The sequence below is a fragment of the Neovison vison genome, chromosome 2 (assembly GCF_020171115.1).
Source record: "Neovison vison isolate M4711 chromosome 2, ASM_NN_V1, whole genome shotgun sequence".
Taxonomy (NCBI): domain Eukaryota; kingdom Metazoa; phylum Chordata; class Mammalia; order Carnivora; family Mustelidae; genus Neogale; species Neogale vison.
The window spans coordinates 19966036-19978516 of NC_058092.1; the positions used below are offsets into that span (position 1 = coordinate 19966036).

At 52.8% G+C, this 12481-nt stretch overlaps 1 protein-coding gene and 1 long non-coding RNA gene across 2 annotated transcripts; one reads left to right on the plus strand and one right to left on the minus strand.

The window, feature by feature from the left end:
- Positions 1-1410: 1410 nt before the first annotated feature.
- On the minus strand, positions 1411-11773 carry LOC122899619. Its single transcript, XR_006383131.1, has 3 exons — positions 11672-11773; positions 5092-5186; positions 1411-1485 (listed from the first exon to the last, which is right to left on the minus strand). It is a non-coding gene; the product is annotated as an uncharacterized LOC122899619 (long non-coding RNA).
- SFN (stratifin) lies at positions 5654-6983 on the plus strand. The gene has a single exon (XM_044237519.1). It carries the CDS (start codon positions 5743-5745, stop codon positions 6487-6489), a length of 747 nt encoding a protein of 248 aa, XP_044093454.1. The 5' UTR covers positions 5654-5742; the 3' UTR covers positions 6490-6983.
- Positions 11774-12481: the final 708 nt, after the last annotated feature.

Here is a 12481-nt window from a genome sequence, read left to right on the forward strand (position 1 = left end):
TCATCGCATGCCTCGCCAACCCCGTGGAGCCCATTCATCTGTCTGGTGTGTGGTGTGGTGCGTGTGCTGGCGGTGGTAGGGCCGCCAGGGCTTCCCCCCCAAACAGAAGGATCGGGGCCTGAGGGCGGGGCTAAGAGCCCAGCCCTGCTCTGGACTGAGGAAGTAGCTTCACGCAGAGCCGCTCTCCGCTCTCCCACTCGAGCAGGAGGTGAAGGGTGAGGTTGGGGAGAGGGTGGCCTTCCTGCTCTGAGGTGCTGGGGCCTATCCTGGTGGTGTCCTGGTGTGCAGGAGCCCTTAGTCACTAACACTTGTGTCCTGGCTTTCTGTCCCTGCTGAGCTCTCTCCTGCTTCGTTGCCTGCCGCCCAAGCCTCGGCCCTTCTGTGGGGAAGAGGCAGGTGCTGGGGTAGCACCTGTCCCCGCCAGCAACGCTGCAGGCCCCCTGCCCCGTCCTCGCGAGCCCGCTAACCCTCTCTCTTCTCCTTCTTTGCTGTCCTGCTGGGATCTCCAGTGTGTGCGGGGGCTTAAGGACCTCCTGAGGACCGCTGCTCTCTGCCTCTCCAGGAGCGGCCCGAAGGGAGCCAGGCACCCGGCCCCTCCACCTGCCTAACCTGTGGCCCATCTGCCACCGTCTGTGCCTACAGGGTCTGCCCCCAAGCCTACCCCACACGTGTGCTCTCCAAAGCCCCCCCCTCCAACAGGGGGCAAGGGCCGGCCTCTTGGCCCCCACCCCCACTCCATGCCAGCCAGAGTGTAGAAAGCCATATCGCAGCTGTCAGCACAATGATACAATACTATGCTGAAACTTGCCCCCCTTCCACTTCGCGTCCCCTTCCCCAGATCTGTAAGGTGTCGAGACTCTTCAGGAATCTGGCCTTACAGCCTGCCCCCTTCCAGAATCAGGCATAGCTGTAGCGGGGCCGAGCAGGTTTCTTCAGGAGCCTCTGGGGTGTTGGTTGAGGACGCTGCTGAACAAGTTTGGTGACTGTTCTAAGCACAACCGGTTTGACACTGTTCCCACGGCCCCTCCATCCCCACTACCCTGAGTAGGTAAGATGCAAGGAGGACGCCTGTTCCCTTTGCCCCAGGCGCTGAGGGCCTGAGCTAGCCAGCTCGGACAGCCCGCCGTTCTTCAGAGGACCTCAAGGGAGCTGGGCTGGGCCCCGGAAATCTGCCCAGTCCACGGCTGGGGGCCGCTTGTCTGCTGTCCTGTACCTTTTTTAACCGAAATAAAGATTTCCCTCTTCTTGCCATATCCTTGGGTGTCTGGTGCCACCTTCACTCTGGGGTCTGGGGGTGAGGCCTGTGATGAGTGCGCGGAAGGTCTGGCTTACCCTCACTGCCAGCTTTGTTCTAGTTGGTTAGTGCCATTCCGAGATTTAAAGATTGATTTATTTAGCAGGGGGTTGGGGGGGGAGGGGCAGAGGGAGAGAATCTTCACACCAAGTCCCCACTGAGCGCGGAGCCAGATGCAGGGAGGTTATATCCTAAGAGGAAACCAAGAATCAGTCACTCAACCTACTGAGCCACCTATGCGCCCCACCCCCCCTTTCTGGAGATTTAAAAGAAGAGGCACAGTGAAGCCAGAAGTGACATCAGAAGAGTAGCCAGTGTCCTCTTCAGTCTTCTCTTCTAGAACTGGTCTCCGTGCCAGAGGCCTTCAAGCCTTAGGTGACCTCAACTCTGAACAGCGCCAACCCAAGGTGGGACTGTCACCCCTTAAACTGAATCTAGCCCAGGTTAACAACCTCATGGAACCTTCCCTTCCCCCAGCTGCTGCCCCACATTGAGATATGCACACCGTATGCCAAGAGCTAGAAAATAATTACGGCAGCCATTTAGCAAGCGCTAACCGAGTGCCAGGCCCATTTTTTTCACCTAAACCTATGAGGAAGGTGATGTCAGCATTTTTTTTTTACAGATGAGGGAACTGAGGCACAAGGAAGGCACAGGAGTTGTGCAGGATCTCCCAGCTGATAAAGCAGCAAATCGGGGATTTGAACCCAATCTCTGCCCTAATCTCTGACCCCTCTACACCACCCAAGGAATGAGTAGGGCTCCTTCAGGATTAGGGCCTCTCAGAGGGAGAAACCCAATTAGAAGCTGTTATTCACAGCCATCAGAGGGCTTAGAGGTGATCTATGCTGGCCTCCTTGTACTGATGGGAAAACTGAGGCTCAGAGGCAAGATGGGACCTTCCCTTCTCCTGAAAGGCCTTAAAACAGAGTTGGGATGCAGTCCTACAGCCCCACATTCCCTTCTCTTTCCACCAACTCCACTCTGTGACCTAGACTGGACTGGTCTAGATGTGGGATACTCTAAACAGTGCCTTGAGGAGAAGAAGACTCGGGATCGCTGAGTCATTTAAAAGTAATCTAATATTCCCTCCCAAAGGCAACTAGTAGAATGAACCCTTGACTGGATAACTGACATCTTATTTACAACTAACCAGGGGGAGAAGTGTCATACCTCCCTCCAGTCACTTGTTTAATTTGATCATTCCAAGACTGGAAGAAATTTCATAGGAAGACCTTTCTGGATTCTAATCACTCCCTCCCGCTGTACTCAAGAGTCCTGTCTGTTCTCCGTGGAGCTAGATAGCAACTGGCTGCTGCCTTCTCTGTCACAAGCCTGTGACTATCGCTTGCCTCTTGAACATGCTGTGGGGATGGATGCTATATGGAGGAGAGCGGGCAGGATGAGGAAAGCCCCTTGAGCCACAGCCCCAACTCCCGTCCTGCTGACTCAGGCTGCTGACGGTGGAGCTCCGTACCCTGCCAGGGCCTGCCGTCTCCTGCCTGCCTGGGCTCCTGGACTTGGGAAATGGAGGCCTGGAGGCAAAGGGAGGTGTCTGAGACAGGAACTGAGTCAGGATCGACAGGCTAGAGCGGGCAGGAGGTAGCCTGGCTCCCAAATTCACCCCTAAGCTTCTGCAGGCGAAGGGAGGAGGAGTGAAGAGGCTTCCTTTCGCTCTTCTCTCTTTTGGCTGTGCTGAGGGCATGGAGCTTGTGGTCTCCACCACCACAGCTCCTGGCTTGAGTGACAGGAAGAGAATGCTGCCTTCCTAGAAACAGAGCACCTCCAAAATTCCTAGGCCTTCCAGGCCCTGCCTTCCAGGTTTCTGGTGCTCTGGGATCTCTAGCTTTCCCCCAGGACTTGGGAAATCCTGAGCTGGATGACTAGTACAAAGGAAGGTCCTTGAGGGCCTCAGGCCTGTGTAGGCCAGAGAAATGTCTGCTGGAGAGGGAGGAGACAGTGCTGAGTGAGCACATCTGACCATTCATCTGTCTTCCTTCTCCTAAGGACACTCAACTGGGGAGGGTCCAGTCCTCAGGTAAGGCTTGGTTTGGGACCCTGTTGTCATTTCACAGAACCCAGCTCCATGTCAGTGCTTCGAGGGTATGTGGTTATGATAATAAGATGGTTGGATTTTTTTCATATGATAATAACAATTACCATTCACTCTACTACGTGCTTTTCCATCAACTTATTTAATCTTCACAACAAACCCCCTTTTACACTTAGGAAGACAGAGGCTTACAGAGGTTAGGTCACTTGGCCAAGGCAATACATCTAAAAATTAAACCCAGGCAATCTGATGCCAAAGATACTAGGCTACTCTAGCTCTTATAGAAAAATAATACATATCTACCGTTGAAGAAAATAGGAAAATCAAAAGGAAAAAAAATCACTTGGAATACCACTACCTAAAGATATGCTCTATTAAATTAGTACTTTAATGCATTTCCTTTCCATCATTTTCTGTGTGGGTGATCCCATCTGAGCAAAGCCTTGGAGATGTCAAGCCTAAAATTCCTTCTGTTTCCTTGGAAAATCTGTAGCATCTGCCTAGGCATGCTGCTACTTTTCCTTCAAAGAGGCAGATCTCCTCTTTGCTCCTGAGTTCTGGCCTAAGCCTCCCTCCAGGAGGGGAAGGTGGGCATTGAGGCTCCAACCAAGAGGAACCAGGGAGAGACAGACCTGTGAAATGGCCCTGGCACCCAAATTAAGCTGGCTGGATCCCAGTGAGGGAAGCCCCACCCTTGAGCCCCATCTGAGCTTTGGCTAGGGGTGGGGCAGATAAGGAGGAACCTACCCTCATGGGCAGGGTGCCGACACCTTCAGGTGAAACTCCTGGTTGAATGAGAACAGCATCCCAGCAAAGAGGGACAGAAGGTTGGCAAGAGAGAAGCATCCCATCTCTGAGGCCTCTGCCAGGGGTCAGAGGGAGGGCCACAGTCAAAGGGAAGGGACAGGGAAATTTCTAAGAGGCAGGCTGGGGGAGGCAGCACTCACCTGGGACTGCTACCCCATAAAACAAAATGGTACGTGTCACCACCACCTTCTTTATCTCGGTCCTGTCTCTCTCCCCAGGTGCTAGCGTCCCCCGCTGGGGATCCAAAGTGGGCTGAGCACCCAAGTGGCCTACTTCCCAGTCTTTGACAGAGGGCAGGCTGAGTCAGGCAGGAAAGCTGGGCCCCCACCCTGTGTGAGCCCCACTGATACATGATGGCAGGTGGCTTGGAGGGGGTAGGTGACCTGGCGTGGAGAGCCAGAGGGTAGGTCCTCAAACAAGTGGCAACAGGCCACCAACTTGAAAGGGAAAATTGTGCTGTGATGGGGAAGGTGTCCAACACACCTACTGGGTGACTAATTACAAAGGCTGGGCTGGAGCGTCAGGGCCCGCTCGTTAAACACTTCATTAAGTGGCACCCTGAGCGATGCCACCTGTGCATCCTGGGAACTCAGAGGGAACCCTGAGGGGGAGTGATGACCAGGGGATAGAATCACTTCAGGCAGACTCCGGAAGAAGCCTGGATCTCACTTCTAAATACAGCCTGGACCTCACAAGGCAGAGGCCTTGACAGGAGAAGCCAAAGGAAGGAAGTAGGATGCAGGGGGCTTAGTAGCTGTGTGACCCTTAGTAAATCTCATCCCTCAGCGTTCTCATCTCTAAAGTGGGAGTAATAGTCACAGTGTGTCTCACAGAAACATGGTAGGGATTAAATTCAATCATGGATGTGAAGGTGCTTGGGAAACTGCAGCCCTACCTAAACATAATTATCTCACCTGAACCAAGGTGGGAAATGTACCTGGTAGGATTAAGAATCTGTCCTCTTGGGTGCACCGATCTTCATGGGCTCTAGCTAGGCTGAAGCAGCCAGTTGGTTGAAGCCATCCTTGGCCCCTGGAAGAACACCACGAAGGAGGATCTGATTTGAGATCAAATCACGGCCCACGGTGCTGGGCCTGCTGGACACCCACCTCATCAAGGAGGCAGGTGATGCTGAAAGTCGGGTGTTCTACCTGAAAATGAAGGGCGACTACTACCGCTACCTGGCTGAGGTGGCCACCGGTGATGACAAGAAGCGCATCATTTGATTTGGGGCAGCTCTGTGGGCATTCATGTAATCGAAGCCCTGAACAAGAGGGGGCATCCTGGAGCCCGGAAAGGTGTCTGTGCAGGTGGGGCCAACGCCCTACCGATTTCTCCCGCTGACTGCCCCTGTGACTCACCCCATAGCCCAGCCTTTTACCTTTAAGGAAGAGCCGGAAAGGGTGTGGGGAGAAAAGGAGAGGGAGGCAGGTCCTGGGCCCCAGCCCCGCCCTCTGTCCCTCCCCACCCGTCTCTGGGGCCTGGCCACCCAGCCAAAAGGCAGGCAGAGAGCTTGGGAGGCTCAGAATCCGGCGTTGGTTTCAAGGCAGCCAGTTAGCCCGCCACCTGTCTGTCTGTCGCCAGAGCCATGGAGAGAGCCAGTCTGATCCAGAAGGCCAAGCTGGCAGAGCAGGCTGAACGCTATGAGGACATGGCAGCCTTCATGAAGAGTGCCGTGGAAAAGGGTGAGGAGCTATCCTGCGAAGAGCGAAACCTGCTGTCAGTGGCCTACAAGAATGTGGTGGGTGGCCAGAGGGCTGCCTGGAGGGTCCTGTCCAGTATCGAGCAGAAAGGCAACGAAGAGGGCTCGGAAGAGAAGGGCCCCGAGGTGCGAGAGTACCGGGAGAAGGTGGAGACTGAGCTCCGGGGCGTGTGTGACACGGTGCTGGGCCTGCTGGACACCCACCTCATCAAGGAGGCAGGTGATGCTGAAAGTCGGGTGTTCTACCTGAAAATGAAGGGCGACTACTACCGCTACCTGGCTGAGGTGGCCACCGGTGATGACAAGAAGCGCATCATTGACTCAGCCCGGTCGGCCTACCAGGAGGCCATGGACATCAGCAAGAAGGAGATGCCGCCCACCAACCCCATCCGCCTGGGCCTGGCCCTGAACTTTTCAGTCTTCCACTATGAGATCGCCAACAGCCCCGAGGAGGCCATCTCACTGGCCAAGACCACCTTCGACGAGGCCATGGCTGACCTGCACACCCTCAGCGAGGACTCCTACAAAGACAGCACCCTCATCATGCAGCTGCTGCGAGACAACCTGACGCTGTGGACCGCCGACAACGCCGGGGAAGAGGCAGGCGAGGCTCCCGAGGAACCCCAGAGCTGAGCCAAGCCCACCCCCTCCCTGCCGCGCCCTGCCCTCCCCAGCACCCCCACCGTGGCAGAGAGGACTACTAGGGGTGGGAGGGCCGACCCCTCTCCCCGAACGCTCTGCACCCTGCTCACAAGAGCTCCAAGGAGAGGGACCAGCAGAGCCGAGGCCAACTGGAGCCAGGGGGTCCGGCTCTGCCTGCAGCTGTGGGAGCTCCTCGCCAGGGGTCAGCCCACCCACCCCTGCTCTCTGCACCCCTCCTCCAAACCCCACCGCCAACCGGGCCACCTCTAACCCCTCCTGCCTCTTTCCCACCCCGTTTGCCTCTGAAACTTAGGAATTGAGGAGTGTCCCACCCTTGCGGCTGAGAGCTGGACTGTGTGGCGGATGAGTGTGTGCAAGACTGAGAGAGAGTGAGAGCGAGTGAGTGTACGACCCAGAATGACAGGGAAAGCATGTCTGCTGGGTGTGACCCTGTTTTCTCTCAATAAAGTTCCCCTGTGACACTCCTTCTGTCTCTTCCAGTTATTGGTGGAGGGATGGGACAGGGACTGGCTTATGATTTTTGGAGACCTTGACTTTTGCTTCTGATTTAGGGCCCTGACCTCTCATGGGGCTGGCTCAGTGACCCACAGGCAAGACTTTGGAGCCAGTGACTCCAGGTGAGAGACTGGGGGGTGGGGGTCCAGCCCTCCCAGAGGGGTCCCCCACAAACTGGTCTGGACCCCGAAGGGTCAGGAGAGCGCAAAGGCGGCTCTGGCGCTGCTCGGAAGGGGCCCAGGGCAGGAGGCCGCAGAACCAGATCTGAGGAGACAGGAAAGCAGGGAGTGTCAGGTCCATGTTACAGGGATAGGCTGTAGCGAGCGGCAGGGAGCATCCCAGATCGGAAAACGAGGAAGAGTCCCATCAAGCGCTCCAATCCGAGAGGAGGGAAGCACAATCTGGACAGCGGCATGACGCCGCCATTAAAAGCCCATATCTGAGAGGGGAATGCCCCCGCCCCAGCGCTCGGACGCGGGGACAAGATGAGAGGGGGAGGCGAGGAGGAGCCGCGAGCTGGGTGGGAAGGGCCGCGGGGAGCGGAGGCCACCCAAGCCAACCCAGCTCGCCGCCTCCGCCCCCCGCCCGCCAGCTCCGACATGCCAGGAGCCTCTGCAGCTTTGCTCGCTCCCGCCTTCACCGCCTGGGGCTGGAGGCGGGCCCGAGGCCGATATCGCCCAATCTCAGGAGAGAGCTGCTCAGGGACCCGCCCCCGGAACCCGACGAGCCAATGGGGGAGAGCGCGGCGGAACGCGCGGGGTGTGTCTTCCCTCCGACCGCCTGGCCCAGCCGGCGTCTTAATGCGCTGCCGGAGTGAGGGGTTCCCCGTGTAGTCTGCCAAGCCCCAGGGGCAGCGCTTTCCCGGTTTCACTCAGACAAGTTGCCACCCGTTCAGCCCGAGAGCTCCGCATCCACGGAGCAGCGGGACCGGGCGGGGCCGTGCGGCAAAAGGAGTCCCCGCCCTTTGAGTCATCTGCTCTGCTGGCGTTGCCCGGCCTGGGCAGGCGGGCAGGGTTGGCCGCCCGGCCACCAGTGCGTCCCCACTGCCTTCCAGGATCCAGGCAGCCCTGAATCGATGGGCTTGGACTGTGTCCCCGACTGGCTCTGCGACCTTGGAAAAGCCATTAGAACCTTCCCTGGGTCTCAGGTTCCCCTTCAGTATCAAAGGGTTTGGGCAAAAGTCTTGACAAAAACTGGGGTGTCAAAACTGCCTTGGGTTTGAATCCCAGCCCTCCTTGGTCAAGACTCTGCTTTTCGTTTGTGCCCTCTTTTGTAAAGTGGGGATTGAAAAACTGTACCTAAGGAATTGCTGTGGGGCGCCTAGGTGGCTCAGTGGGTTAAGCCTCGCTTTCGGCTCAGGTCATGATCTCAGGGTCTGGGATCGAGCCCCGCATCGGGCTCTCTGCTCGGCGGGGAGCCTGCTTCCCCCTCTCTCCCTGCCTCTCTGCCTACTTGTGATATCTTTGTCAAATAAATAAATAAAATCTAAAAATAAATAAATAAATAAAGAGTTGCTATGAAGTTTGAGAAAATAAATGTGCCTAATGTAGTCGACAGGGCATGTTTAATACATGTTAGCTATTATTAAACCTTCCAGCATCAGTAGTCTGGGGTTGATCCGTTTCTGTACCAATTGTCAGGCCTGGTCCAGAGGAGTAGCTTTATTGTTATTTTTTAAATTCAAGTTGTTTTTTTTCCTTATGTGTCTTTTTTTTTTTTCTTTTTAAGATTTTATTTATTTACTTGACAGACAGAGATCACAAGTAGGCAGAGAGGCAGGCAGAGAGAGAGGCGGAAGCAAGCTCCCTGCCGAGCAGAGAGCCCAATGCGGGACTCGATTCCAGGATTCTGGGATCACGACCCAAGCCGAAGGCAGAGGCTTTAACCCACTGAACCACCCAGGCGCCCCTCAAGTTTTTTTTTTTTTTTAATTTTATTTATTTATATGACAGAGAGAGAGAGATCACAAGTAGGCGGAGAGGCAGGCAGAGAGTGAGGAGGAAAGCAGGCTCTCTGCTGAGCAAAGAGCCTGGTGCAGGGCTCGATTCCAGGACCTGAGCGGAAGGCAGAGGCTTTAACCCACTGAGCCACCCAGACACCACCAGGAGTAGCTTTATTGCCAAAGCTGACCTGCATGCTCACTGGGCCACCAGAGGATACTGTCCTGATATCAAGTAGTCATTCCTCTACCTGGTAAGATAGGGGGAACTCAGTTAAGCCTCCTCAGGTTCCCCAGAGTCCAAGTTTGGTCACACCCATGGGACTGGAAATTGAAGGGCTCTTATCAGAGCTACTTCTACAGGGGAAGCTGGCAGGACCACTCTGCTGCCTTCCGAGTCCCCGATTTTCTCTTCTCCTTTCCTGGAAGGGTGTTGGTTTTCAAGGCAAGCAGGCAGAGACTCTGGATTAGGGCAAGTGACTCTCCCTCGGATCTGGAAGTGACCCATTTTCTCTTACCAGACAGGTCTGGTGACTTTCTCTTAATGGGTAGGTCCTGGGAAGAGATCTTCTTTCTTTTCTCTCACTCTCTGACTTTTGTCTATCCTACACCACTCATGGTTGCCCTATATGGGGAAAGAAATGAGCTACCCCTAAGGTAATGTGTTGGTGTTGAGAGATTCCAGAAGCAGATGCTGTGGATTGGAATATCACCAAATCAGATGGCTAGGTGTGAGCCAGCTTAGGCACCAGCTTCTGACCATGAAAGTCCCAGACCTTTTTGTTTATGACATAATCTCTCTAAAGCTTTCTTACCAGGACGGAATCTCAATGAGCATCTCTTGCCATCTCTTCCTGACCTAAATTTGACATTTACATTTTTTCAGTCCTACTGTTAATGGGTATGGAATTTCTTTTGGGGTGATGCAATGGTCCAGAGTCAAATAGTGTTGATACTGGCGCCTGGCTAGCTCAGTCTGAAGAACGTACAACTCCTGATCTTGGAGTTGTAAGTTCAAGCCCCACATGGTGTGTAGAGATTACTTAAATAAATAATAAATAAAAACTTTTTTAAAAATCACCAAAGTATTGGTATTTACACAACTTTGTGAATATACTAAAAACCACTAAACTGTACTCTTGAGGGGGATTAATTTTTTTAATATGATTTAGTTAATATATCCTGTATTATTAGTTTCAGGGGTAGAATTTAGTGATTCATCAGTTGCATATAACACCCAGTGCTCCTACATCAAGTGCCCTCCTTCTTGCCCATCATCCCAATGCCCCAACCTCTCCAGCCACCTCCCCTCCAACAAACCTTAGTTGGCTTCCTATAGTTGAGTCTGCTACGGTTTGCCTCGCTCTCTGTTTTTATATTATTTTATTTTTTCCTTCCCTTCCCTTATGTTCATCTGTTTTGTTTCTTAAATTTTACATATGAATGAAATCATATGGTATTTGTCTTTTGAGAGGGATGATTTTTATGGCATGTGCATTTTATCTGAGTTTAAGTGTTTTCTCCTGGAGTTTTCCAAATTCCAAAGCCAAATTCCAAATTTCCAAAGCCCAGCTTCAGGTCAGAACATGACTAGCTGCCTCCCCTCTCCCTTTAACATGTATACAAAGCTTTTGGATATGCTATCCTACCAACTCCTTTGCTTTATAGAGGGACATTTATTCAGTTATGATTTCATATCTACTTGACTTCACCTCTGGGTTTGCAGCTATGTGCTGGATCTATTTCTTAACTCTTCAGATAGCTTCCTAAAAACGGTAACTTTGTCTCATTATTTTTACTTTCTTCCTCCAGTGCCTTCAGCAAGGTTTTTGTACAGGACTATGCTCAGAACTTAGTTTTATTTATTTGTATTTATTTTTTTAAATGTTGTTGTTGTTTTTAAAATAATCTCTATACCCAGTGTGGGTCTAGAACTTAAAATCCTGAAATCAAGAGTCACATGCTCCATGGACTGAGCCAGCCAGGTGCCCCTCGGAAGTTAGTTTTAAACCATCCTCCCAAATGCCTGGAAACCCAGTGGAGTGCCAGGTCCTCTACTGTGGAAATGGAAATACAGCTGGTTCTGGGATGAGGCAGGCCTGTCTAGACAGAGATTCGAGCTCACAAAGATTCAGTAACCCCAGCCCTATCCTTCCTATCCTGCCAGAGTACCTGATCCACCAGGAAATGGGGCTAAGGGCTTGAAAAGATCTTCCTTTCCCAAGAAGTTGAGGGATATAGGAAAAATCTACAACCTATAATTTTCTAAAGACGGTATCTACTCTTCTCACATATGTAGTTACTTCAGAGAGCAAAATGCAAATTGGCTGTCTAGAACTCCAGGAGTAGAAGATAAAGGGCAAGGCTTTGAACTAACCAGGACCCTAGGGAGGTCAAGTCACTGGGGTCAGGCAGACCACAGTGGCTCCTTCCAGAAAAGCAAGACACTCCTACACACACATGTCCAGTGTCCAAATGTCCAGTACCTTTTTGAGAAAACCTAATTTTGGATGCTTGCACCGAGACTGCCCATCTGACCAACAGGTCCCACTTCTTCCTAGAGAGTACGGTAATAACAACGGCTGGAGGACGGCCATGGGCCAGCCACTGTCAGACCTCGCCCGCACAGAAATACATAGCATCTTTGTTTTGCCTCTGAAGAGACTGAGGCTCAGAGTGGCTAAATAACCCGATAACTAAGGTTATAAAATTACTTACATGTCTGGGGAGTGGAAACGGGTCTAAATCCAAGGCCCATGATTCTTAAACTACAACAGCTGTTTCCAAATTGTGTTCAGAGGGTTCCCCATAAACTGCCACAGGGCAGGAGGCCAGCAGTCTGGGTTTCCCCTGTTCCCACACACATTGGCTAAAATCGTCACACATATGTCTGTTTTGTATACTGGAGTTTCATGAGTTAAAAATAAGTTTGAAAAGAACCACGTGATGTTATGCTGCCCTGCTTGTGTCTTGGACTTTCTAAGAATCAAAACAGACTTTTTCATCGAACCGCCACCCCAGGGCCCGGCAGAAAGGAATTGTCTCCAATGGGAAAAGACCGTGTAGGGGGCCAATTTCCTGGCACGCTCACCAAGTTAAACGTTCCTTCCCCTGGTTACATCCTTTGTTCCTTTCCAGTTCTTCGCCCTGTTCAGGGGGCTCCCCCAGCCCACTGTCCCTGCTGTGGGAGGGGTGAGGGGAGGGAGGCAGGTTTCTGCAGGGTAGGTGTGCTTCTCTCAGAACAGTCGTCCCCACCCCCCACCCCCCCACCTACCCAGTGAGTCAGGAGCCAGGAATGTCTGTGGGGGCAGCAGACAGGTATGTCACCCTGGGGGTGTCAGAGGCTGATTCATCTCTCATCTCCACCCAATCTTCTCCTTACTGCTCTCTGGGAAATTTAACTCATTATCTGTCTAGAGATAAAAGAGGAAATTCCAGACTCGGAAAAGCATGGAGTCTTCAATCTGTGGCTAGGTATAATACCGAATACATCAGATTATGGCGTTCAAGGAGTATTTGTTATAAGAG

Coding starts and splice junctions, on each gene's coding strand:
- SFN (XM_044237519.1), top strand. CDS start 5,743: ATGGAGAGAGCCAGTCTGATCCAGAAGGCCAAGCTGGCAGAGCAGGCT.